This window comes from Carassius carassius, chromosome 3 (assembly GCF_963082965.1).
Source record: "Carassius carassius chromosome 3, fCarCar2.1, whole genome shotgun sequence".
Lineage (NCBI taxonomy): Eukaryota > Metazoa > Chordata > Actinopteri > Cypriniformes > Cyprinidae > Carassius > Carassius carassius.
In genome coordinates, this window is record NC_081757.1 from 37,081,685 (window position 1) to 37,109,661 (window position 27,977).

The following is a 27,977-nucleotide window of genomic DNA, read 5'->3' on the forward strand; positions in this document are numbered from 1 at the left end:
CACTTCTTATTAATCACAAAATCTGCGGCCATTTAAATATACTACACATTTATATAGTCATTAGGGAATAATAAACATTTTATCTTCCAAATGTTAGATTTAGACATTTTTCATGTCCAGTGTATCTGTAAGGGGTTACAGGACAAGATGGTTGTCATATGCGAGATGTGTTCTCACCGCTGATTGAGCGTGTTGATTCCCTGCAGATCAGATAGTGGAGTGCGAGGATTCCTCCTGTTCACACCTGAAACAGACAACACAACACCTATACAACCAGACTGCCCCAAGACACATGGGTAATATGGAAATTAATGAAAGTTTATGAGATGTATGTTTAATGGTTCTCATAAGTATAAAGCTGGTGATAAATGGGGAAAATTTTGTAGCAATTTTGCCCAACAACTTTTTTTTTTAGCAATGTTGCTTGGGCACTTTCCCATTGAGAATGAGTAACAAATTGCTCAAAAACGTTGCCCAAAGTATCATCAGCCTAACAGGATGTGATGTAGATTTATTCACTGCGGTTGATGAAATGAAACTTTTAACCATTCAATTAGAAGTGAATTACTTGAAACATGCTTATGTGAATCAGTTACACACAACACACATACCCACGGTTTCTAGGTTCATACATCCACATACAAAAACACCTGTAGACTTTTATTGTAGCACAACTAAAGCTGGGTGATATATTGAAAATATACCATATATTTGCAATATTAATAACAGTCATGTTATTTATTTATTTTAACTTATCAAGTTTCCTTAAAACTTCCTTAAATTTCCTTAAACGATAGTTCAAAAATGAAAATGTGCTTAATATTTGCTCAACCTAAAAATATAAACCTAATACACACACATACATATATATTTCAATCACTCATTTTGAGATCTAAAATATATCACTATTTTGACACATTAAATACATAGTTTGTTTTCCTCAATAATATCACCCAGCCCTAACTACAATAAATGAATTATGAGGGAAAGTTTCTAACAGGTAGGAACCATACATCTTTTTTTTTCCTGTCTTTTTGTGTGTATAGTCTGCAATCTGAGCTACCTCCATCAAACAGACCTATTGTGAGCCCGCTGTCCTCGGAGGGCAAGAGAAACGAGTGTGTACTCTGAGCTGGAGCGGTGCTGGGGCGCGAGTGCTCAGGAGAGGGGCTCCAGTGAGGGGACAGTGGTGGGCTGCCCGAGAAGCATGCATGCTGGACTGAACCCATATAGAGGGCTGTTAGTGAAAGACAGGTGCCCAAACTGACATCATGCAGGAAAGCAAGACAGGTGCAAGACGGATGGGCAGAGACATGAGGGCAAGTCTTGCCAGTTTCAGCTCTGAATCAAATCAATGATTCTGTTATATATGTGTATCTGAAGAGGTATGCAATAATATAGCCATAACAGTACAATTTAACAGGGTCCTCATGTCTTGGCCCGGGGTGCATGGAGTGAGGAGACAAGATGATGGAAAGGCAGCCTTACTGTATTTCTCCTCTTTGCACCTCTGCAGGATCTCTAAGCTTCTCTGATGCACAGGGTGATGCAGAAAACTAAAGCTATCCACACTTTTCACAACTGGAGCAGGAGCGTCATGCCCTTAGGAAGCCAAAAAACAAACACAAACAAGAAAGAAAGAAGAAAGAGAAAAGACAGATTAAATAGGGAGAAATAAGATGTGCTTGTATATGCGAAGCTAAATGTTGACTATCAGCATAAAGTCTGGTACACATGACATCGATAGAAAATGAATGTGATTTTTGGCGTTCACACTTAAAAATCTGATTTGGGCCACAGTGAAATGCAGTGAATGTGATCTATATAAAGGGCAACCCATAAGGCAGTGGGCAGCACTTACGGTTTAAACTAGATTGCTCAAACACCACTCTATGTGAGGTTTCAAAGCATTGATATAAACCTGTTGCAATGAAAGAAAGGCTTATAGATACTGAAGAGCTAGAGAGCAGGGCAATAGAAAACAAGCAAGAGGAGCTGGGCTAACATGGCATGGTTCACTAAATAGCATATGTGTATGTTGTTATACAGTATATAATACTTCAAGTCATGATGTCTAACTACTTTTTTACATAATAGAAAAGACTGTTATACAGCTAAATGTGGCAAAACATATAGCCCCCCCTGAAAAATACTTGTTAATGCAAATATACTGTACAAAATCTCAGATACCCAGAGGGGTAGTCGTTTGGAATGCCTGACCCAAAAAACAAAACAGTTGCGATTGCATGCGATTTTCATGCACATCTCATCAGTAAAGACGCTCCTGTAATTAGAAGTATATCTCCAGCACGTGCATTTCGGATCAGGGTTGCCAGGTTTTCACAACAAATCCTGCCCAGTTGCTTCTCAAAACTAGTCAAAAACTAGTCCAATCGCGCTTCCAGGAGGTTCCCCGATAAAAATTGCTTCCCGGGGTTACAATATATGTTTTTTAGCAGACTTGCCTTGGTAAAATTCGCATTTTAGGTGCTAAATATCAAGTTATTTGTATTGGGGTCGCTTCGACCCGCGGACATGAAAAACAACCACAGACTTGGCAACACTGGTTGGCATTTACTACACCGAGCCGTAATTCACTGACAATCTACACAAAATCGATGTTAAAAATCGCAGGCGATTCTTTGACGATTTTGAAAACAATTTTGTGTTAGTTGTCGGTAGACTACGGCTCTGTGTAGTAACTGCCGCTCCACCTGAACCGGTGTTGCCAAGTCTCCGATTGTTTTTCATGTCCGCGGTTTGAAGCAACCCCAATACAAATAACGTGATATTTAGCCCCTAAAATGCGAATTTTACCAAGGCAACCCTTCCAAAAAATGTATATTTTAACCCCAGGAAACAATTTTTATCGGGGAACCTCCTGGAAACGCACGTGCTGGAGATATACTTCTAATCACAGGAGCATTTTTACTGATGAGATGGGCATGAAAATCGCATTACATTTTTTGCACAGCCCTAGTCTGAGGTAAGTAAGACTTTTTTATCATAGTTTTTTTTTTCAACACTCACTCAATAAATGGATCAAAAGTGACAGTAAAGACTTTTATAAAGGTTTCTACTTCAAATGAATATCTGTTCTTTTGAACTTACTATTCCTCATAAGAAATGTTTTCTGAGCACAAAATTAATATCACATAGCACTCAAAGATTGGAGCAATGGCTGCTAGATAGACAGTGTATAGTTATTTTCAACTGTAATAATATTTTACAATAATACTGTTTACCCCAATCTTTAAAACAACACACACACACACATTTATTTAGTTTAAATACATATTAACGTGTGCTGTTCAGGTCTCATCTGTGCGCGCGCTTTCAGCACCCGGATGATGACAGAATAAATGACTGCTCATATTCCAGCATAAGTCGTTTACATTGATCATTACATTGAGAGTGAATGGTATGTCCAGGTTTTTTTTTTTTCCCTCATCGCTATTGTTGTAATGTCTGGGAACCCAGAATGTGCATCCATCAACAGAAACATATATTAACTGCTATTTATAGCAAACCATATTACAGATGCTTTGGATTTAAGTGGAACCGCGGTCCCAGCGCGTACCGAACCGCATGTGGTGAACCGAACGGTACAGGTTTTTTTCAGCGAACCGTGCCACCCCTAATATATATATTCTTTCCTTTCTCTTTCTCCAGTTTAAATTTTAGAAAAAAAACTGATTAAACTCTTTTTCAAAAACTGCCTCCAAAATGTTGAATTCATTACTGTACTTAAAGAAAAAGTGCATTACAATACGCTACAGCATGATATTCTGTGTTACCTTAGCAAGCTAATTGTTCTGCATACAACACTAATGTTAGCTAATTAAAAAAATTATAGTTTACTACTTAGACCAACTGCAGTTTAATGTATTTAATGCAACATAATTTAATATAAAACACTTTAACCTAAGGAGTTTGATGGTTAGAACTAAACTGATTAAGATCAACTTGTTTTATTTGTAGTGAGGCACACAACAGAACCCCAAAAGCAGTATTTTAGCCAATAAAATAATTTATTGATCCAAGAGGGGTCTTGGATTTGGCACAATGAGAAAATATAGAATCCGTCATACAAACTACAAGCATGTGATCAGAAAAAAAGTGCAGATAACCATTTCATTTGACTCACCGCTGCGCTTCTCCACATGTCTCTTCCCAGCATCCCTGAAAGCAACCATGGCTCTGAAATAGGCTCTGAGAACAGCCCAGCGGAAGGTGGCCACTGGATGGATACCGATCAGACCACAGATGAAGGCGTTCTTACTGCTCTTGAGGAGCGCGACGATGTCTGGCCGCATGTGGTCTGTGTTCTTCTCTCTGAAGTCCTGGGACAGCAAGTCATACATTCAGTCAGATAACTGTGCTGTTATTACGTCTAACTCTATTAGGAAACAATACAGGCTCATCGACTGAATAAAGCCAATAAAACTGCAGAGTTGAGGCCTGCAGAAATCTATTATGTAATGCATAAACAGAGGCTTTATATTGTAAATAAGAAGATCAGCTACTCAAGACTATCAAACTCTGCCAAACTTAAGCCAGGTGTACACCATGTAATCTAAGTCTTTTATGATTGGTGTTTGTCAAATTGTATGTTATGACTTGGATAAAAGCCTATGCAGAAGCCAGAATTTAAGTATATTACATTTAAATGTATATTACATTTACATTACATTTATGCATTTAGCAGCTATTTTTAGCTATCAATTTTTACCTATCATATATATATATATATATATATATATATATATGTATAGAAAGAGAGAGAGAGAGAGAGAGAGAGAGAGAGAGAGAGAGAGAGAGAGAGAGAGAGAGAAAGAGAGAGAGAGAGCGAGAGAGACAGACAGATACTGTTTTATAGTTTTTACACACATTGCTAGTGCTTGTTTTTGGCTTACAATATGTAAATTTTATGAACTATTTGACCTACAAGTCAGATATTGTTTTTGTAATTATGATTTATAAATTCTAAAGCCCAAAGAGGTCTTTGTGTAACTGCAAAAAGCACCGACCTTCACTCCATATTTGACTTTCCCTGCATAGTGTTTAATGATGAAGGCCGGCTCCATAACTGCAGGAAACTCAATATAGCGGTTTCCCTCATGCTGCCTCTTGAACTTGTCCAGAAGGGTCTGATTGGTGGCCTGTGGAAAGCTGTAATACAGGATGGAGAGAGTGCATTAGAAGGGCCATTATACAATACATATTGAATTTCAGTGAAAGCGCTGCTCAGGATTTCACTTTCGGTACTTTTATTTCTCAGGTTTAGTTTTCTTTATTTCATTATGTTTTAATGGAGCAAAATAAAATTATTTCATTTTTATTAAAAAAAAAATTCTATTTTTTATATTCCTTATAAATGATAAAAAAGCTGATGAGAACCAAGTGCCAGAACCAGAAAGTGGTCATCTAGGGAGCATGAGCGAGTTACTGGAGACAAGTATATTATAAACCTGTGCTGTTCTTCTAGCCTTGAGAAGAACGAAAGCTGCTGCCAAAACTTCCAGCAGAAAAGCAACACAGCCACAGGAAGAGGAAGAATAAGACATTAGAGATTTGAGCTATGAAAAACACTGATGTGGTGATTCAGGTTTCCAGCTATTTTAAGCAGAGGGAACATTACCCTTTTTTTGTGTGTTTTTTTCCACAAAAGTTTTTTTTTATTCCTACTGTAATCATACATTAGATTTATTATTTGTTGTATTTGATTCACAGGTAAAACACTCTAGTACAGTTCATATTTACTGTACATGCAAAGATTCCATGTTGTTCTAACTATCAATAAATGATATGGTACTTGTATCAGTTTGGTTTCACACTCTCATTCCTTTATTTGTGTACAGAGAAAAAGGCAGACATACTTGCATTCCTCATCCAGTAGATGGAGCAGTGCTGTGGGCTTCTTGCTGATGAGGTTAATGCAACCAGTGTTATCGATGTAATCAATGTTGTGCCAAGCAATGTCTTCTGATCTATACTCTTCCTACAAGAACATAATAAACACTAACAATCAATATTCATGAGAAATTAAAGATTCTGGCAATTACAAGGTTCCTTTTATGTTCCTTTTACATACTTTAATGTTCCAGAATGTTTATCGGTACCTGAACTTTTCATAGTAACATGAGATGTGTGCATAACGTACAACTGAACATCTCACAAAACCTGTTATAACTACACGGGTAATTCTTTCCTTTTTGGACTGCGGCCAGAACAACAAAACAACAGGCCTGCAAAGTGTTTTCATGTTCCTCTAGAGGAGACTTCCTTTTGCCGGCCTGAAGTTTTGTGGTCTTTGCGGTTTAATAATATGAAAGACATTCTTAACATTGTGTTGCTTTTTTCTCCTCAACTGCTTCCTTGGATCGCTGGGAAAATAAATGAAACAATAAAGGATATAATCCCAGCAGGGTTTCATACAATCAGTTGAATCTCTCTCCTATTTGCCCATTAAAAGGCAAAAGTTTCAAATCAGCAGAACAAAGCAGATAATCTCCACTTATCATTCAACTTCCTGTGTAAGGAAGAGGAAAAAAGAGGGGATTAGGTTTACAAGAAACCTTTTCACTATAGATTTTTCATCATGATAATATGACATATAATACTATTATTCATGGAAAAAAAGTTTGATAAAAGATTGATTTTTTTTTTGTCAATGAGAGATAAAAGAAAATGTTTTAAGCTTATGAATGTCAGTTCATAATGATAACCATAGCAAAAGACATAGAAAACAAACCGTGCTGCCAAAATCTAACGCTTACAGTTATGGGTTTGTTCAAAGCCTCAACTCAAAGTATGAGTAATAATAACAGTGTTCTTGTACTAATAATGTAACCTTCATCTGATGCACTCTGAAACTTTGAAGTAACCACATGCACTCTATTTGGCTGATAAGGGAAATGAACTCAAATTGCCTTCAAATCAAATAAAACACATTTACAGCGTCTCCATAAATGGCGCAATGAAAAAAAAAGCCCATTAATGGACTAATGAAAGCACGTGTGGTGTTGCGTATGACTCCAGCATGGCTGTATTTATGGGCATCAGATGGCAAGTATGCAGGTGGGACTTTCTGCTTCCCTGCCACAATTTCATAATCTAACACTAACCTGCTTCTACTAGTAATACTACAACTGTAGCTTTAAATTACGGAACTCAGTTCGGGCAAACAATCCTAAAGGGACAGTTCACCCAAAAATGAAAATTCTGTCATTAATTACAAACCCTCTTGTTGTTCCAAACCTACTGTGCGACATTTCTGGACGTTGATTGTGGTAGTACCCCTGCTGTCTATGGGAGGGTCAGAGAGCTCTCGAGATGCATCAAAAATATCTTAATTTGTGTTCCAAAGGTCTTATGTGTTTGGAACAAGATGAAGGTGAATAATTAATGACAGAATTTTCATTTTTGGGTGAACTAACCTTTTAACTAATGCAACGAAATTAGTTAACTTGAACTTTTTTTTCAGTCAAACATTAACTAATGCTCATAATCTGTGAATCTGTCACATTCCATGTTTTGTGTAGATAACCTGGGTATGGTCTATATTACACATTCAGTGTTACCACACAACACGCTTGGCAATCCACTCAGGATGTGAACTCATTCCTGACATCTGAATCCAAGAGTTTCCAATTCTTAGAGCAATTAAAGCGTGGAATTTGGCAGACAAAACTAAATTCCTGCACTTTTATCAAGGAACAAACAGAAAAACTGTTGTGGCAATACTCACTAGACTCGAATGAATCCAATAAAAAAATCCATTAATAAGAACATCAAAATTATCCAGAATTCTCAATACGAGTTCAGCTTGAACTAGTCATTACTGTTCCCATTTACCATTTAGCAAGGCATGATTTAAATACATTTTTGAACCAATCAGTTGAGCCATAAATGCCACGTCTAATCACGGACTTAAAAATTACATGACATTACATTACATTACATTACATGACAACATTGATTGGCTGATGGCACCAAAAAATAATGCTATCTTTAATCATGGGAAGACCAGCGAGAAGGAAGCTACCTTGAAACTCCTTAAACAGCCAGTGTTGCCAAGTCTGCGGGTTTTTAAAGTAGGTTTGGGCTACTTTAACACTGTTGCTCCAGGTTGCTTTTTATGTCCGCAGGTTAAAGCGACTCCAATAACATGATATTTATCCCCTGGAATGTTAACTCTATCAGGGGAACCCCACCAAAAAACATGTATTTTACACCCCGGAATGCAATTTTTAACTGGAGACCCCCTCGAAACGCGATTGGGCTAGTTTTAGGCTATTTTTGAGTAGCGATTGGGTGGGTTTTCTTGTTAAAACCTGGCAACCCTGAAAACAGGTATATTACGAAGTAAAGCACATAAGCAGAAATAGAGTGCTAAACCCACAAGTAATAAGACTATTATTTGCACATCTGCATAAAGCAACACTTCCTATGACAGTGTGTGATTTGTGTGGATAAATGTACCCCGTCAAAGTGAGTATCAAATCTGGAAACTGGACTGACTAGAAACTTAAACAAACCCTCTTTGAGCAAACATATACTTTGAGGTGCGTCGCAAAGGCACAGCTTTGACAGGCTGTCATTACCATGATTGGTCGCCTCTTTAGTCATCCTAAGAGAATGGCCTCATTGAGAAAACACATTATTACAGAAACACAATTCTTTGTCTGAGGTTGGAGTAAAGCAACCTTTTTTTATTGTCTCATTATCAAACGGTTTATTTTGTGTGAAACATTATTACTTTTAATGATAGTCTACCTCACATGATCACACAGCCAAAGGCATTCATCAACCCATCCCATTAAAGACTTCTCCAATGGTTACATTTTGAATAATGAATTTATTTTTTTATTTTATGTAAGTTTATTACCATAAAACACAGAACAGTTTGCATGTGCAAAGATAATCACAATGCTAGGATGCAGGTCATTCCCAGAGCATTTTTAGGTGGATGCTTATTGACCACAATAAAAATTGGACCATTCTCAAGTTTCTATATTCTGATCCCTAGATATACTAATGCAATTCTCAAGCAAGCTCAAGTAATGAAAAACACATGTCCCTATATTTTTCATTAATCTAAGTAGAACGTATACCCTGGGCTGTATTGATGATTAATTCATGCACTTCAAGGACAGCTGAAAGCACACAAAAATAAAGATCCAAACCTTTGATTCTGCATTCAGTCAAGCAATATGTGGGTACTTATTTTACTCAGTGTGCAGTCAAAACAACTTGAGTCTTAATTGCTGGCAATAAATCTGTTATAAGGCTAAAATCTTGAGCTGTGTGTGGGGAGAGAAGCCGAAGGTTATCTCTGGGTCCAGCTTTTAAATAAAAAAAGAGAGAAAAAAAAACACATTACCTGTTCCAGCTTAAAAATGTGCTGGTTAAAATAGTGCTGGAGTCTCTCATTGGCGAAGTTGATGCAGAATTGTTCAAAGCTGTTGTTCTCGTAGTCTTCAAAGCCAAAGATATCGAGAACCCCGATGGACAGGATCTGAAAAGATGATGAGATGGGAAGAAAATGAAGAACAGAAAAGTACTCATTTTGAATGCTAGGCTATTTTAAGCACATTTTTACGTCACTGTATCAGTAATACACTGTAGGGGGCAATAGCGTTAAGATGTCTGCACTACTAAAATAGACATGTTACTGTATCAGTGAGGTAACTAGCAATAACCATGTCTACAGGTTAGTTAATATTAGCATAGCATTAACACCCACCAAGTACCATACAGTACATTAAAAAGGCTGCAAATTAAATTACATACAGTTGCAGTCTGATGCGCTGCATCTTTCAGATTGAAAGCATGACAGTGTGTTTATGAGCATGTAGCTTGGTTTCAGCTCTATTTATTATCATTATTATCATCATCATAGTTAAATTCATAGTTAGATTTGTTAACCCAAATCCTAAGTAGTAGAAGTAACTGCTGTTTTTAAATGAAATACTGCAAATACAGTTTCATAGCTGGTAAAAACTCCCAAAATGCATTTCCACTTGTACAACAGTTACATTCTGCAACTGGCTGCTTTTCATGCCTTCTGTCAACTTAACAAATACAAAAAGCTGTGTGAAAACGATGACTATACTTCAGTGACTAAACAATGGGTTTCTGTGACTTTCCATATGTTTAAAAGGTGAAGCAGGTAAACATGAGCTGAAAAATATTACTATTGGTTGAAACTGAACTTCAGTTGTGAACTTAATTATTCTAATCAATTTAATCAAGTGAGCTTGTGTAGCCTGATCTGTCTGTGTTCATTCACTTGCTTAGAATTTATCCCAGGCTTTACTCGAACAAAATGTTCGGCAGAAATTTTCAAATGAATTCTGCATAACAGCAGGGGCCCAGTCAGTGTGGCTGAATATATCCTATTACATAATGTCTCCATCCATAATTTAGAGATTAAAGCAGTGAGAGCCACAGAAAAACAGGGTGCGTCTCTGTCAGATGAACTCATTTTCCTGCTGTGTAATGTAATTGCTGTCAGGTGACTCACTAGGGCTCGATTTATGAAGCTATTGCCCATGCAAACATTTAGCACTTCTTCTTTGGTACAGAAATGATCTTACCTTGGCCGATTCTTCCAAGTCTCTTTGGTTGAGCAGGGCATGATTGATCCGGAACACAATCCAGTCAAAAAGGGCACTGTAAAGAGACTTAGCCATGGAGTCCCGTACCGTCCCAGCCTGCAAAAGAGTGAAAACCATCAGTCTGACATAATGACATATCATGAGACCTTTTCAACTTACACAGATGTGAAATGTAGTATTCCAATACTACTTAAGCATTTATTTGAATTCTTCAATGAAATATTTGAGCTGGCTAAAAGGTGGGAGTACTATTCTAGGCAAATAAACCTCTGGTTAGGCATTATTTGTTTATGGTAACATGTTTTTGGGCTGTCTTAGCAATGAATAATAACATTTATTCAGATTTTGGTATCATCACATCTTGTCTTGTGCATGATATGCTGCAATGCAAAGACATTTGTTAACGATCTTAAAACTCTGATGGGCATATCAAATGGCCTTGATCTTGACTTCAGCTGAACCAGAAAGAAAATATTTTTTCAAGAGCCAACCACAGTGATTAGATGTGTTGATTTAGAGGACTATCGGATGAACTGGAAGAGGAATCAGAGCTGGTTTTCATTAAGGACTGTGGCAGCCTCTCTAATACACATTCGCAAGCAATCAGAGAAATGACAGTGCGCCATATGTGATCCTTCTACATGAAAGCTTTGTGTGTTCTGGTTCCACGTCACACATAAAATCCCTTTGAGACTTGTTTTGCTTTCAAATCAGCACTACTCAATACGCAACCAACAGTCATGACCGATAAAGGTTATGAGAATCTGCCGCACTTGTTAAGTCTACACAAATGGTGACTGTGATTTTAAAAGATTTTAAAAGACTTTGCCAGTCCATTATTTAAAGATGACAGGAGAACAGATTCCTAATGCTGGATAAAAGCTCTGAAAACCCCATAGCTGGTTCTAATTATGATGATGGAGCATGAAAAAGTCCTTGAGAAACACATTACTTCACTGCGAGCTTCATTTGAGTGAAGGGATGAATTAAGAAAATTAGAAATGTTAAAAATTAAAACTGAAGTAACTCTTTAGGAAGGCCCAAAAAACAGACTGCAAAAAGACCTTTATATTTAGACTTTGATGGTGTCTACTTGAACATCATCCCATCTGGTTTATTCTGAAAAAGACATTAACATTCACCATAGCTGGGCTACTATTTATTAAAACCGCATTTAGTCATTTTAAATGATTGATACTCGTGTGTGTCCTTAACAGTAACACGCAACATGTAATGCTAAATTGGTCATGAGGCCACTTTTGTCATAAGTAAAAAAAAAGTCTCCTTCTAGCATAAAAAACTGTTCAGCCTGACTGACTTTTAACAACCTTTGGTCTAACATTATCCAAAATGACTTCATTCTGGTTACATTAATCAGGTTAATGCATTTAAATGAGAAAATTAAAAGACTTTTTTTTTTTTTCTTACTTCAGCCAGCTTGTATGGGACTATCAGCTTCTCGCCCACTGTCACCGTTTTCCGTGTTGTCAAGGCCTCAGAGAGCGTTTCCTCCTTGACCTATCATGATACAAGACAGGTTTCTCATTTTTAACATACAAAAGCACAATCAGACAGCTACTAGGACTTGTACAGTCTGCACTCATTCATAATATATCGAAAAAACTCTAGCTTCTTCAGCAGTGAAATGTACGGATCACACTACAGCTTTAATTCAAGATGTGTTTAGCTACATAGATGGACATGGAGAAAAACATTACTCGCACCAAGCGGCACTAATGGCCATGGGAAAGATTTCTTTCCAGCTGTTGACTTTGGGGCCTGCAATGTTGAATTGTCCTTTAAACATCCGGTAGCACTCCGGAAAATTGGCTTTTTGGGTCACTTAAGACAGAGTGAGACTGCAATGCAACACAATGAAGTCATATTCATCCACTTCTATATTACAACAATAATATAGAATAATAATATAGTAAATAAAAACAATACAGCTATAATAATATTAATAAATAAACTACAGTACTGTATATTGCCTGTTTCAAATCAAAGTCTGGACACATGGTGCCAGAGACAATGTGGACAAGAGACCTCAACACAGGTCAACGCTTGTTCATTAACACATTAAAGGACCGAAATGAACCCAGCAGTGAACTGTGAAAAGTATGTGAATGGTCTGTGCACACTGGAAGAGATGTCTACATCTATTGTACTAATTATACACTGCCCGTCCAAAAAAAAAAAAGCCACACACCACTTAATTGGACCACCTTAAGCTTTGATTACGAATCATTTTGATAAGCTTCTGCAATGTCACAACAATTATTCCCATTCAGAGTTGCATTCATTTTTTGCCAAAATCTTGATGGGAAAGTCGGACCACTGTGCAACGTCTTCTCCAGCACATCCCAAAGATTTTTAATGGGGTTAAGGTCTGATTCTGGACTCTGTGGTGGCCAATCCATGTGTGAAAATTATGTTGCGTGCTCCCTGAAACACTCTTTCACAATTTGAGCTGATGGATCCTGGTTTTGGAATATGCACATGTCATCAGGGAATAAAAAAATAATTGATGGAATAACCTGGTCATTCAGTATATTCAGGTAGTCAGCTGACCTCATTCTTTGGGCACATAACATAATCATCCATGCAGTAATTATCCAATGGGAGGAACTTAGTTAAATCCAGGTGGTGACTTTTTTTTGGACTAGCAGTGTATAAACTCATTGGGCCTTATTTTGAGTCATTCAACTTGATAATTGTGAACAGATGTGTAAGGGCTCATCAAAGCTCTGGACTGGCCTCATCTGCATAAATTACAATGTTTTCAAGGTTCAACCAGGTCTACACACACACACACACACACACACACACACACACACACACACACACACACACACATTTTCTTTTCTCTGCTGTCTGAGGGCAAATGTAAAAATGTGGCCGTTCTCTCTTTTCTTCAGAGAGATTCATGAAGGTGTGTGTCTAAAGATAAAGGCGAGGTTGGCTTTGATCATGCTATTAGGCCACAAGAGGTCCTGGTATAGCAAGGTATGTACATACATTATGTATGTGTTGAGTTCAAAGGGTCTGGACAATCACATCCTATTTCCTGCATAGTACAGGGCTCCATGGCCTTCATTCAGGAACTCAATCTACTTTCTTGAGTAGGCCAGTTTGCAGACCAAATCCTGTGAAAAAGTAACCTTCCTCTTTCAAATATCTTGAAATGTGTGTATGGTGAATTAATATAGTCTGAACATATATAGCTTGAAACACTCTATTCAAAATCTTTCATTATTCAATAAAGATTGTATGTCCGAATTAATAGTTTTCATAAAACGAAAAAGCACCCAGATGACCCACTACGTCAGCCAAGATTCAAGAGTGTGCATTTGATGGACACTTTACCATAATATGGGACCATGGGAGAGGAGCTGTGAATAGCTTGAAAGTGGCACAACTGATGTTACATGACAACATGGTGGAGTTGAGCCCATCCAGATGTTTTCACTGACCCTACACACATTTAAACTAGATAGAAAGTACTTTTTTAATGGTTGCAAAGTAAGTTCTTCATCAAATGTAGTTAGTTTATAAATCAGCTCTCAAGTAACACAATTACTGGTAGTGGTGGTTCTTGGGTAAAAAGCTCATAAGAGGTAAACATTATTATGTTATTCATTATTATGTACATCATTATTAAGCCGGTCGACAGCGTTGTCATTTGTGCACAGTGTTCAACAATGTTAACAAAGAGGAATAACATTAACAACAGGAGGATGGAGGATGCTGTGATCGAAGATGTGTTTTTGTTGTGTCTCGCGGGCTTCACAATAATGGACATGGAATGTCGACGTATACGTAAAGCGATTGAATGAACGGAAAGGAGGATTAAAAATCTCCAACAACAGTGCTACATTTGCTACAAGTGCCTGCACTTCAACGTCCATATATTTATCGCTGTTCATCATACTTCTGAAAATAAGTTGACACAATTTGACACACAGTAGAAGCTAATTTGGTTCTCGAAAATGGCAATCCGGTACTAAAATCGCACCTAGTTCCTGTGGTGTGAAAATGCCCAAAAGTGTTAGTTCCACAGTTAGTTCTGGTACTATGAAAAGGTTCCTGCAGTGCGAAAGGCCCTTATTACACTGAAAAGAGTGGCCAGTAGTACTGTTAATTCTTCAAACGTCTTTTTGCATTCAACAAAAAGGACATGCAGGTTCAGAACAACATGACCTAAAGGAGATCATGTCAGTTCAAATGACAATGCTTACAGTAGAATTAACAATGTGTTTTGTGATTCAATGATCCTGTACCTCAAGCAGTTCTGATACCACAGGCAGAATTTCAGGATTGCAGATGTCAATGGAGTCATCCCGGTATATCTTCTTCTTGTAACGGATGTTCCCTAAATGAAGGATGGCTGACAGCAGAGAGAAAATCCTGCAAGGGAAAATAAAATTGTTCATGTTTCTTACACAAACACATCAATTCACTTCAATAGGCCTTTATTAACTCTTTGGAGCCGTGTGGAGAATTTTTTATGATGGATGGACGCACTATTTTGTTTCAAAATCTACACCCCATTCACTGCCATTCTAAATCTTGGAAAAGCCAGGACATTTTGCAACATAACCCTGATTGTATTTGTCTGAAAGAAGAAAGACTAGCAGTGTCATATACACCTAGGATTGCTTGGGATTTGAATTTTTGTGTGTACTATCCCTTTAACGTAATGGTAAATTTGTGTATGTGCATGAGGGCAGGGGGGCCAGCGTTTTGGACAAACTCACTGTTTACGCGTGGCGGGAAGGAAGCCCACCATCTCCATAGCCAGTTGCAAGCGCTCAAAGTCATGTTTAAGATCCTCCCCTTCAACTGTGAAGCAATCCTGCTGGTTTCAATGAGAAAAAAAGATTACCAGCATTTCAAACAATTAAACACCAGTTCACACCACAGTAGCAGTCTGAGGTTTCTTCATGGTGGTTTGCTATGCAATCATAGAATTTAATTACCTCTAGTATCTCTTCAAAATACTTATGAACATGATGATGTTCCAGTAATGTACAGCACATTTACACATAATAAGCCAATAGTATGTAGCGTTTCAGCTGCTTGTATGCATTCAAACACAAATGTGTATAGTAGAGCAGTTTTTTGGGGGAGGGGGGTGTGGGGGCTTATGTGCTGCCAAAGCTTCAGAGAGAAACTGTCAGGGTTTGGCTGACTGACTTGGAGCACCATATCATTATGAAGTTTGGTCAAAAAAACAAGAGCCGTCACATTTTTTTGGTTGAAAATTAGGGCCCTGATGAATTTTAGCATATGCATGTTCTGCCCATGCAGTGGAAAATTCTGAGTGATTTGCCTTTTACACACGCGTTGGAAATCTGGCACACCAGCAAAGGCAATCTGAAAAGTAGCAATTTATGACTTGATCCATTCCATCAAATGGAACAAGAAAAGCATGTTCAGTGAAGCTGTGTATGTGCACAATCCCACAAAGTAAATCTGGATTAATAGATTTATACTTTCATAAATCACTGCATGAAAGATATTTCCCATCTGCAAGATCTGTGGTTCTCAATGTAGTGTTAAAAACATACGCAATATGTTGTGACCATAACTACACTGGGCAAGATAATGCAATCGCCTCATTAAGCCAAATATGGAAGCAGTCAATAACAGGACATATTTTAGCCAGTATTGTCTTTGATGTCTGATTTCTTAATTTTGCTTGTAAAATTCTATATTGGTGCTTGAATGCATGGAAAAAGACATCGGTCCGATAAGGCCCATACTGATAACGACGTTTTTTTTTTTTTTTTACCCAAAAGTACTACAACTGATTTGTATTTGATTTAATTTACAAATTATTTTTAGTCCGTAAAACTGTAAACTGGCACATTGTTTTTTTTTTTTTTTAATGTTAGCCATCATTTATATTGCTAGCTGTCATTACAAGGGGCTGTCAGCACTTCTAACAAACACTTCTAAGCAAAGTGTTGAGACTATGTACACTGAACAAAATTATAAACACAAGACCTTGTTTTTGCCCCCATTTTTCATGAGCTGAACTCAAAGATCTAAGACTTTTTCTATGTACACAAAAGGCCTATTTCTCTCAAATATTGTTCACAAATCTGTCTAAATCTGTGTTAGTGAGCACTTCTCCTTTGCTGAGATAATCCATCCACCTCACAGGTGTGGCATATCAAGATGCTGATTAGACAGCATGATTATTGCACAGGTGTGCCTTAGGCTGGCCACAATAATAGGCCTCTCTAAAATGTGCAGTTTTACTGTATTAGGGGGGTCCGGGTCCGAAAACCAGTCAGTATCGGGTGTGACCACTATACCATGGCCTGCCCATGACATAACCCCACCGCCACCATGGGCCACTCGATCCACAACATTGACAACAGCAAACCGCTCACCCACACGATGTCATACACTCTCTCTGCCATCTGCCCTGTACAGTGAATTCATCTGTGAAGCGAACACCTCTCCTAAGTACCAGACACCATCGAATGTGAGCATTTGCCCACTCAAGTCAGTTACGATGACGAACTGCAGTCAGGTCGAGACCTCGATGAGGATGACGAGCATGCAGATGAGCTTCCCTGAGACATTTTCTGAAGAAATTCTTTGATTACGCAAACCGATTGTTCCAGCAGCTGTCCAGGTCCTGGGCTGGTGTGGTTACACGTGGTCTGCGGTTGTGAGGCCGGTTGGATGTACTGCCAAATTCTCTTAAACACCTTTGGAGATGGCTTATGGTAAAGAAATGAACAGTCAAGTCATGGGTAACAGCTCTGGTGGACATTCCTGCAGTAAACATGCCAATTTCACACTCCATCAAAACTTGAGATACTGTGCTGTGTGATAAAACTGCACATTTTAGAGTGGCCTTTTAATGTGGCCAGCCTAAGGCACACCAGTGCAATAATAATGCTGTCTAATCAGCATCTTGATATGCCACACCTGTGAGGTGGATGGATTTTCTCGGCAAAGGAGAAGTGCTCACTAACACTGATTTAGACAGATTTCTGAACAACATTTAAGAGAAATAGGTATTTTGTGTCCATAGAAACACTCTTAGATCTTTGAGTTCAGTTCATGAAAATTGTGGGCAAAAACAAAAGTGTTGCATTTATTCAATTCATTAAATTCTTCAAGCATTTATAATTTTGTTCAGTATATATTGTATAAAAAAAGTATATTGTATTGACCAACACTACTGATAAAAAAAGAAAAGCTGGTGGTCCGAGTATGCCCATATTAAGATTTGCAGATTTTTTTTTTTTGTTTTTTGTTCAAATTCTAAAATAAAACTGATTTTAATTACCAAGTATCTCTATCTTGTGAAACTTTAAATTGGAGCTTTAGGGCTTATTTTAACAATCTAAGCACATGGTTTGAAGTGCATGGCGCAGGTGCACTTAGGGTGTGTCCAAATCCACGTTTCCTAGTTTAACAAAGGAAAAAACATGGTCCAAATGGGTTGTGCCTATTCTCTTATTGAGTCATGGGTGTTTTTTGGGCATAGCGTGCAATAAACCCATCAGAGTCTCATCTCCTATTCCCTTTAAAATTCAGTTGCTCTTGCACCATGGTGGATTCACTATTTAAATTGCGGAATCAGGAGCAAAGACAGAACACTTCTCCAAAGAGGAAATGGATCTGCGTACACAATGATAATCTTTTACATGGTAATCTTTTCATATTTTTTTTTATTTGGCATGTTTGTGTGCTGCTGTACATCCCTGTGTGTGTAATAAGCAGAGTGTACATGCGTTGTGCATCTATAGGCACATATTTAGTAATGCGCCCTCTAAATAAAAATAAAAAAAATACAGCGCCAATGACTTTAGACCAGGTTTTAGTTGGTCAATAGTGTAATCATTTTCAGTCTTCAGTCAAAATAGCAATGTGCCAAACAAAGCACCTGAACACACCTCATTTTCAGAGCAGCACACCCATGGGCGAAACAGATGGGCGCAAGTGCATTTGCTATTTACTGCTGGACGTGAAAATGATAACTGTATTAGGCTGAAACTAGCAAAAAACATTTGCACCACGCTGGGCATCGCATTGCGCCAGGTGTTTGATAGGGCCCTTGTGAATGCTGCTTTTTTTTTTTTTTTTTTTTTTTAATACTGATTTATACAATATCGGCAATCATTTTTATATCGCTGTATCTCTAGTTAAAAATTACAAGGGCTGTCAGCACTTCTATCTGCTCTTTCACTATAGTGGTAAAGAGAGTTTGTGAAGAAAATGTGGAAGCAAGACTTATGCCATCCAAAGAGGTCGGCTCCAGTTGGCAGAGCAACTGCTTCCTACTCACAACAACAGTCAAATTTACTCACACATCCTCCCTTTAATGAGACAGTGTCTCCTTCATCGCCTCGCTTCATTACTGATGCCAAAATTATAGCATACCAGAGCAGTGGAAAGGCAAACACTGCTGAAACTCTATACGTTTTATGGTTTGAACTCAGTCCTGCTGATTTGTTTTTTCTCATTCACATTTTCAGGGTAGGAAATGTAAAAAAAAAAAATAAAATAAAAAAAAAACAGGTAAACATTGTAAAACTTCTCAACCAAAACAGACTTGAGCAAACAGACAGACATATTATGCTTTGGGTTTGAAGCAAAATGGCATGGATATAACGCAGTAGTTCTGTATAGAAGCTTCATGTTTCTTGTGCACTGTAACACATTATGAGCACTTACCTACTGATTGTTGTATTTTTTTAAACAATAATTAATGATAATCTACACTGTGAAATGAAACATGGCACAGGGAACCAGAAACTGGGCATAAAACAGCAAGGGTCTCAAACTCAAATTACATGGAAAAAATCTATATATAATCTTAAGTGAATAAATTTAAGTTTAAATGTCGGCAAGGGAATAATGAATTTTAATTTCATACTGTACTAGGCCTGTCATTCAATTAAAATTAATATTTTTGGTGTAATTAATAACATGGTATGCCAATTGATGAATTTAGTTAATTACAATCAACTGCATATCAAAATTATTGGAGAAAAGTGCTAAATCATGGAAGTTGAGTAAAGCACTGAGAAGTCATGACAAAAACTGTTTTCAGAATTATTAATATATTGTTTATGTTTTTCAGGATTAGTGGCCTCATGCTTTCAAGGGCTAAAACACACAGTGATCAATTCATATGATATTTCCAATTAAAACTATTGTGTTTCTTTCAGAAAAGCAGTTGAGCAGCACCTCAAAAAGACTGACAAAATTTGGTGCAAAAAAGGTGCATCACTTCAACAGCATGTTTATTATAATGAGCAATCTATAGTTGTTGGACATTTAGGTTGCCATATCCAGGAGCTGACAGTTTGAGACCCCTGACAGAGAACATGAAGACACTGAACCATCAATCAGGAAATACAACAGTTATATCAGAAACAACAATCATGCCAACATACCCATGTTGATTTGGTCATTGGTTTGTGTGAGTTGTTTTCATGTAGAGTGTTAAAGTTTATCTTGGACCTCTTGGAATCTAAGTCAATCTAAAGTATGCAGCTTTGCTTGATTCCAAGTGCACTAGTTTACAGCACATAACAATCAGTAGTCTAGTATTGTGTTTTTGTTCATTATTGGATTGCTAACTTTTCACTTGACCTATATGTGAAAGCTAAATGCTTTTTAATGTATTTCTTACTTATAACTCATATTAGCATTAATACTTAACTAATTAGATTTAACATTAAATGTTTTTCCAAATGAAATTTACTGGTATTTGTACTATGTGACTACTAAATTTTTGGTATTGTGACAACAGTATTATTTAGTAGTATTTAACCCATTAATTCTCAGCTAGTGAAGTCTGGGATTAGTTCTCCATGTCATTAGAGTCTAAATCTCAAGTGTACATTTGTATCACCCTCCCAATGCAAATAAAGCTTGTTTGTACTGTTGCTTATCAGTCTTATCCAATCAACTGTTGTTGTACTGAGATGCCCAGAGTTCAATCTATTTATAAAATCAGAAGAATAGCATGACGGCAGATAAGGGAACACCTCAAAAACACAATGACCAAACAATATGCACAGCCTAAGAGAAAGCCAGTGACAAGCAGTGAGCACACTAATAACACCCCGAGCCAAACACACACACACAAACACACACATAGAGAGGATGGGAGTGGAGTATTGTGCAAAGGAAAAGCTATGGAAAGTGATTTGTGGAGCCAGTGACTCTTCTCTGTACAGCAACGACACATTATTTCAATACTGACCGGTTCGTTCTCATAGTAATTTTCCCAGAGCAGCCTGTGAGGTTTCTTTGTCATCTGGAAGTAAGGTAAATGGGATTAGAGCGACATTCCACACAATGCCTGTTAAACACATGCAGTTTTTAAATGGGAGAACAAAAGCATTACAGAATTTAGCAAGATGATCTGGGTTAGAAACACAAAAGGCTATACTTGGAAAGGGATGCTGTCAAACTACTCTACTACTATTTTCTTTAGTATGTACAGTATAATGTGCACAGAAATACACATGCAATACTCAGATGGCCCACTACATTTGGTAAAAGGTGCAGTATGAGTTATCCTATAATGCAATGGACTTGATCTCCAAGTTCCAGTTAGATCATTCAACTTTGACTGGAATTTCAATGTCTTTCTTAACTTATTATGTGACTACAAATTAGAGAGTTTTTCAGTGCAGCATATTGAAACATTATTACTGCACACTACAAACTGTTTTACATGTCTAAAGAAAAAGGGGAATAAAAATTCAGTAAATTCAAATAAATAGATAGATGATGATAACTTCAAACTCTTTTTCTCTGAGAAACTCAGAGAAAGGTGGGCTTTCTGATATTGCTCCACTATTTTTCGCCGCAGCATTGGGGGAATTGGTGATCCTCTCTCCATCTTGATTTCTGAGAGACACTGCCTGAGAGGCTCTTTTGTTACCCAATCAAGTTGCAAATTGGTCCTCCAGCTGTTCCTTATATGTACATTTAACTTTTCTGGACTCTTATTGCTACCTAAGTAGTATGCTAGTATTCCATTCCGACAAAGCAAAAGCACAAAATGACATACAGGTGCATCTAAAAAAAAATAGGATATCATGGAAAAGGTCTTTATTTTCTGCCATTTCATTTAAGCAAACTTTCTTACATTCTAGATTCTTTGCACACAAAATAAAATATTTCAAGGGTTTCTGATTTTAATTCTGATGGTTGCGACTTACAACTTAGGAAAATTCAATTTTGGGCTTAATTACTTTGATTAATTTTGAGTATAAACATTAGTTATAGCATGCAACCACAATTATGAAAGACTACTGACTTGACAGTTGTCCACAAGACAATCATCAACACCTTCCACAAGGAGGGTAAGCCACATAAGGTCATTGCTGAAAGGGCTGGCTGTTCACAGAGTGCTGTATCAAAATATATTCATAGAAAGTTGACTGGAAGGAAAAAGTTTGGTAGAAAAAGGTGCACAAGCAACAGGGATGACCACATCCTTGGAAAGATTGTCAGGAAAAGCCAATTCAAGAACTTGGGAGGGCTTTACAAGGAGTGGACTGAAGGCGGAGTCAGCGCATCGGGAGTCACCACACACAGACGTCTTTGGGAAAAGTGCTACAGCTGTCACATTCCTATAACCAAGCCACTCCTGAACCAGAAAAAAAATGTCAGAAGAATTTCACCTGGGGTAAGGAGAAAAAGAACTGGACTGTTGCTCAGTGGTACACAGTCCTCTTTTCAAATAAAAGTAAATTTAGCATTTCATTTGGAAATCAAGGTCTAATTGTGTTTTATCAAGTCCAAAGTCAATGCAGCCATCTACCAGATTTTGGAGAACTTTATGCTTCCATCTGCTGACAAGCTTTATGGAGATGCTGATTTAATTTTGCAGTAGGACTTTAACACCTGCCCACAGTGCCAAAACCACTTCCAATTGGTTTGATGACCATGATATTACTGTGCTTGATTGGCCAGCCAACTCACCTGACCTGAACCTCACAGAAAGTCTATGGGGTATTGTGAAGAAGAAGATAAGTAACATCTGACCAACAATACAGTGGAGCTGAAGGCTGCCTTCAAAGCAACCTGGGCTTCAATAACGCTTCAGCAGTGCTACAGACTGATCGTCTCCATGCCACACCGTATTGAAGCATTAATTTGTGCAAAAGGAGCCCCAACCAAGTATTTATTGCAAATATTTATTGAAAATATTAAAATTTTTTGAGATACTGATTTTTTTTCCTCCTATAACCATCAGAATTAAAACAAAAAAAAAACTATTAAAATATTTCAGTTTGTGTGCAATGAATCTAGAATATAAGAAAGTTAGCTTTTTGAATTAAATTACAAAAAATGAAGAACTTTTCAATGATATTCTAATTTTTTGAGATGCACCTGTATACCAAATATATTAAGACAAAAGATGGCACACACTGAGATGACAGATCATGAAATGGGTTATATGTGAATTTTTATATGCAGGAGAAATTAAGGTTTGACTTTATAAGGATTTATCAAATGAAGAAAATGTATAAACTTATAAAGAAGCTTGTAAAACTTTACAATAAGGCTGTATACAGTATGTTAACATTTATATTCTAATAGCTAACAAGAAAAACAATGATTATTAATCGTTTGTTGTATCTAATGCATTAATAACAAACAAATTGAACCTTACTGTGAAATGTTAACGAAAACCAAATAACATTTAGTATTTGCTCTTGCCTAACAAGTTTTCAAAAAAGTTTGACCGTTAGCAAAGCAAAACAACAGACTAGAATGAAATCCTCAAGCCACAGCCAAAACTTGGCATATATTTCTGTCAATGTTTTTTTATAAAGTGAATTCTCCACATTTTTGAGGCTTTAAAACATTAGAGACAGACGTTAAGAAAGAGCAACTATAATGGTACTTGAAAAAAATTACAAGAATTCACACCTCTAAAGTTTCTTCCTTAATAAGTTTTTCAGCTCACTGGAGCCTTGGACTTTTGTATGTAATCCTAACTTGATATTTCTGTTTTTCCTGCTGAATATGTAAGTGCACAGAGGAGTCTGTGTGTGCAGGCAGTGTCAGATGGATGCACGAGATCAAGGACAAAAAGAGGGACTCTTGCCTGGAGACAACAGAGATCCTCTGTATGCGAAACCCTGAGACCTCTGCTAGCAACTGTCAAACACTGGTCAAAATTACTGAGTAGTAATGGGTCATGATGACTGTCTAGTCAACCAAAAACCCACTAGTGGTTTTGATATTTTTAGTGTGTGATGCGAAAGCTAGTCAATCAGAGTGAAGATTTGAGCAGTTTTGAGAAAGCTCTTCTAATTTAGTTTGCAATGGAAGATACACAAACATATAAACCCAGACACATTAGACGAAAACTCTTGCAGTGTTAACACATAAATAACAAATGCATTGTTAATATTTGTGAGCATTTAACGTTTCATAAGACAAAACAGTTACACACACAAACAAAAGACTGGACGGCTGCATGAAGCATGAGGCAGGTGTGTGTTATGGAAATGAGGGGCAAGTTAGGAGCACAGGGCTGCTTTCTGTGGGGGGATTGGGTTTTAAAGCATCTCTGTGTACGAGACCACGGGGCCAGCTGAAAGGAATGAACTGTGGAATCTGTTTCCTCTATTTTCCCCTCCTTCCTGTTTGCCCAGTGAGAGTGTCACCGGGCACAAAGAGCAGCTGCCTGACACGCACTCATGACAAAAACTGACTCCACAAGGGCACACCACACACACACAAACACACAAAAAAATGCTGCCATTCAATTTTGTCAACAAAGCTTTGATGATTTTTAACAACGCCATGGACTAGGGCTGTCACAATATACAGGTACTTATGATGTAAAATAAATAAGTATTGATATCTTATTAACACTACACATACCATAAAAAAATCCAGCTATTACTGTCACACAAAATCATGTCAGAGGACATTACACACTAAAGCGGGAGACTCTAGCTGCACCTGAAAAAAGTGATTTGGTGAAAAAAGATTGAGCAAAAGACTCCTCAATATGCAGGAAGTGCTGATCAACAGTTATTTTGTATGTTTTTTGTACATTTATGGTTAAAAACTCTCTCTGTCTCCATACACTCACATTTTCAAATTTTGATTCATTAACCAAAAAATAAAAACACAAAATAAACCAATTTAAAAATAAATCTGACTTATAGCAATTATTTATTTAAAAATATATAAAAATACAAATCTGTAGTTTTATCGCTAAACAAAATCTATAATTGATTCCTGAAATCATAATTTATTCTCACTAAGAAATACAATAGTTATAGCAGAATGTCCAAGCTGTAATTGTAACTGTATTTATTGAATAAATTAATATTGAATAATGCCTTTTTAGAGATATACACCCCAGGTTACCATAAACTTTAATTGTAAGGGAATAAACATGAACATTCTACAAAATCTCTCCTTTTGTGTTCCATGGAGAGAAAAAAAATTGCCTTCAGAAAAAAACATCTCATCTTGTACTGTATATATTATTTTCATGTAAATAAATGTGTATTGATGCACCCGGGACAATGGACAAAAAAATAATTGTCTACCATTGCAGCTAGTTCAGGCTAGACTTAAAAAGAAAACATTCAAGCAATTAGAAATTTTGGAAATGCCCACACAAAAATATGCACAAAACATCTTCCATGAGTTTGACATTAACGTGCAGTCACACAATGACATAGTAAGTGATGTAAGTGCTCATGAAATCATAGACCCTCCCCTCAATGAAATTCGATCTCAAGTGGTCACAGGAGATGCATGTTAACACTGGATGTGAATGACAATGTTTCTCGGCTGACCACTTGTGATCGGATCATCTGAGACGAATGTTAATACCAGTAGTAAATAGGTTCACTGATGGTGAGTATGGTGCATGCAGCAGTATCAGGCCATACCTGATTGAGGTAATGGTATTCTTCAGGCTTTTTGAGGTGGAACAATGTCCTCTCCTCTTCACTCGCCCCTGCCAGCAGGTAGTAAAACACATGGTAATTCCTGGAAGAACAAACCAATGTACCATCAGGTGGAGTATGAACATATGTGCCTATAAATACATGAAGGGTTACAGTCTGGTCCAGATGGGAGCAGCTTGCATTATGTACAACTGACTACCACCTTAAACATTTCCTTAACCAGTGACAACAGGTTTATTTTTGACTTTATGCCTCAAAAAATGTAAAAGTTTATTTTAATTCAGAAATTGAAAAAAAGGAAGAAAAGTTTTCAAAAGGGACACTTTTGCAACTTTTAAAAGTAATGCATTACAATATTGCGTTACTCCCTAAAAAAGTAACTAATTACATTACTTTTTATGGAAAGTAATGCATTATGTAACTTTTGAGTTTCTTTTTTGGGCAGGGCTTGCTTGTTTGTTTTTAATATAAAGAACTTTTTACAAATGTAAAAGCCCTTTACAGAACAAAAGTGAAATGAATAAGCCTCAGTAGAGGGTGCAGCTCAAACAAATTGCATGGAGAATATATCGCAGTAGAAGAAAGTTCGACACTATTCAGCAATAGCAAAAATGAAACACAAATGTGTCATTTTTGCTTAGTATGGTTGAATTGGATCATCTAAGGTCAGAAGCAAAAACATTGGATAATAATATGGGATTAAATACATAAAAAAATGTTATATACATGAGAGCTGTCAGTCAATACATGGGAAACAAAGTAACTGCCATTACTTATTTGAAAAAGTAACTCCGATATTTCCTTCTAAATTAAAATTAATGCGTTACTTTACTAGTTACTTAAAGTAATCTGTAACTCGCGTTACTTGTAAAGTGGTACCCCCAAAAATGCTAATACTGTATGTACCTTTGAGGTATCAATATGGACTTTTTAGGTACAAATTTGTAGATATTTGTGGCGAGTGGGGTGGGGCCGAGGGACGTGGGAACAAGGAGTGAGGCCGGCAATGATTGGGCAAATCAGTGGCACCTGCGGCCCACGTAGGAGATGGAAGGATATAAAACTGGAGCGACGACAGTGAAGGACGAGAGAGGACCAGGCCTGGGCTTTTAGTTGTGTTGTGGTTTTTATTTAAGCGCACCAGTCGTCCGTTAGGGGCTGGTGCGCTGTTTTGGGTTTATTTTGGTGATTATTAAAGTTTCAGTTGATTGTCCGCCGGTTCCCGTCTCCTTCTTCCGGATGAATACTAAGGTTAATGCATTACAATATTGTACCTTGTATCTGAGACTGTTTGAATGGTAGTTTTAGTGTATTTTATAGTGTCTATATATGTGTGTGTGTGTGTGTGTGTGTGTGTGTGTGTGTGTGTGTGTGTGTGTGTGTGTGTGTGTGTGTGTGTATGTGTGTGTGTGTGTGTGTGTGTGTGCCATGTCATTGACCTAGCTGATAAGGACAAAAAATGAAAATGACAGAGATAGCTTTACTGTTTGTCCCTTTATCATTTTTCGCCTCATCATTTCCGTTTGATAAAGCATGTCCCCGATTCTCAAGTACAATATGACTGCTGTGATTTACACCAAACTCCCAAAAACAAGAAGTTTAAACCAGTGGGACTAGTAATGACATCCAGTAGATAAAGCTGAGATTCGCACATATAAGCTGAAAAATTACTGTGGAGAAATGATTCCCACATGTTCACTACTGGATTTATTTCCTCACGAGCTTCTACCAAATCTACAAACTCTCGAGTTTAAATAAACTGTTGTCTAGTCCAGTATAACAATGTCGATTTAATTACAAAATATTTAAACTCCACAGCTGACTTCATTTCTTAACTGTTGAAATGAAAATTCAACAGCATCGACAAATCATACAAGATCTCATACCTTTCATTGTGTTCCTGATAGACGAGCCGGGACTTCTCCAGCAGGTATTTCTCCACGTATGCCCTGCATAAGAACAAACACCAAATTAGACAAGGGTTCAAACAGCTCTACAAGACTGCAGATTTATGCAGCTCTTACCCTCTAACTGTGCCACTTTCCTGATAGTTCACTTGGATGAACTTCCCAAAACGGCTGGAGTTGTTATTATGGGCTGTTTTAGCATTGCCAAAAGCCTGTGAACACAAGAAAAAAAACAACATAAGAGACCTGGCACACTTAAAATGAAGGGAAAAATAAATAAATAAATAAATTCAATATATCAAAGAGAAATAAATATGCTATGTCAAAGTGAGCTTCAGTTTAAAATTCAGTTGCAACTTATTTGCTTGCTAATTAACAAAGTTTTGACTTAATTTTCAACTGAAGCCCACTTTAAAATAATACGTCTGCCATTGAAAACCATTAAAAAAATAACCCTGGCATATGCATACTTCACAATTTAAATAACTGGCCCAAAGCATTCTTGTTTC

General features: G+C 37.2%; 1 protein-coding gene across 9 annotated transcripts in view; it reads right to left on the reverse strand.

Moving 5' to 3' along the window:
* LOC132126074 (unconventional myosin-IXAa) overlaps nucleotides 1-27,977 on the reverse strand; it is a 132,200-nt gene that overhangs the window by 31,366 nt on the left and 72,857 nt on the right. For 3 of the 9 annotated variants that reach the window (XM_059537145.1, XM_059537108.1, XM_059537089.1), the window contains exons 3-17: nucleotides 27,586-27,680; nucleotides 27,448-27,510; nucleotides 25,544-25,643; nucleotides 20,866-20,919; nucleotides 15,380-15,480; nucleotides 14,903-15,029; nucleotides 12,051-12,140; nucleotides 10,602-10,718; nucleotides 9,386-9,520; nucleotides 5,880-6,001; nucleotides 5,031-5,172; nucleotides 4,148-4,343; nucleotides 1,489-1,602; nucleotides 1,064-1,219; nucleotides 178-244 (exon numbers count right to left, since the gene is read on the reverse strand). In XM_059537145.1, the coding sequence (XP_059393128.1) occupies nucleotides 178-244; nucleotides 1,064-1,219; nucleotides 1,489-1,602; nucleotides 4,148-4,343; nucleotides 5,031-5,172; nucleotides 5,880-6,001; nucleotides 9,386-9,520; nucleotides 10,602-10,718; nucleotides 12,051-12,140; nucleotides 14,903-15,029; nucleotides 15,380-15,480; nucleotides 20,866-20,919; nucleotides 25,544-25,643; nucleotides 27,448-27,510; nucleotides 27,586-27,680 (1,679 nt within the window). The remainder of the gene's footprint in view (nucleotides 1-177; nucleotides 245-1,063; nucleotides 1,220-1,488; nucleotides 1,603-4,147; nucleotides 4,344-5,030; nucleotides 5,173-5,879; nucleotides 6,002-9,385; nucleotides 9,521-10,601; nucleotides 10,719-12,050; nucleotides 12,141-14,902; nucleotides 15,030-15,379; nucleotides 15,481-20,865; nucleotides 20,920-25,543; nucleotides 25,644-27,447; nucleotides 27,511-27,585; nucleotides 27,681-27,977) is intronic. The other 6 variants (XM_059537153.1, XM_059537136.1, XM_059537098.1 and 3 more) reach the window with 5 other exon arrangements.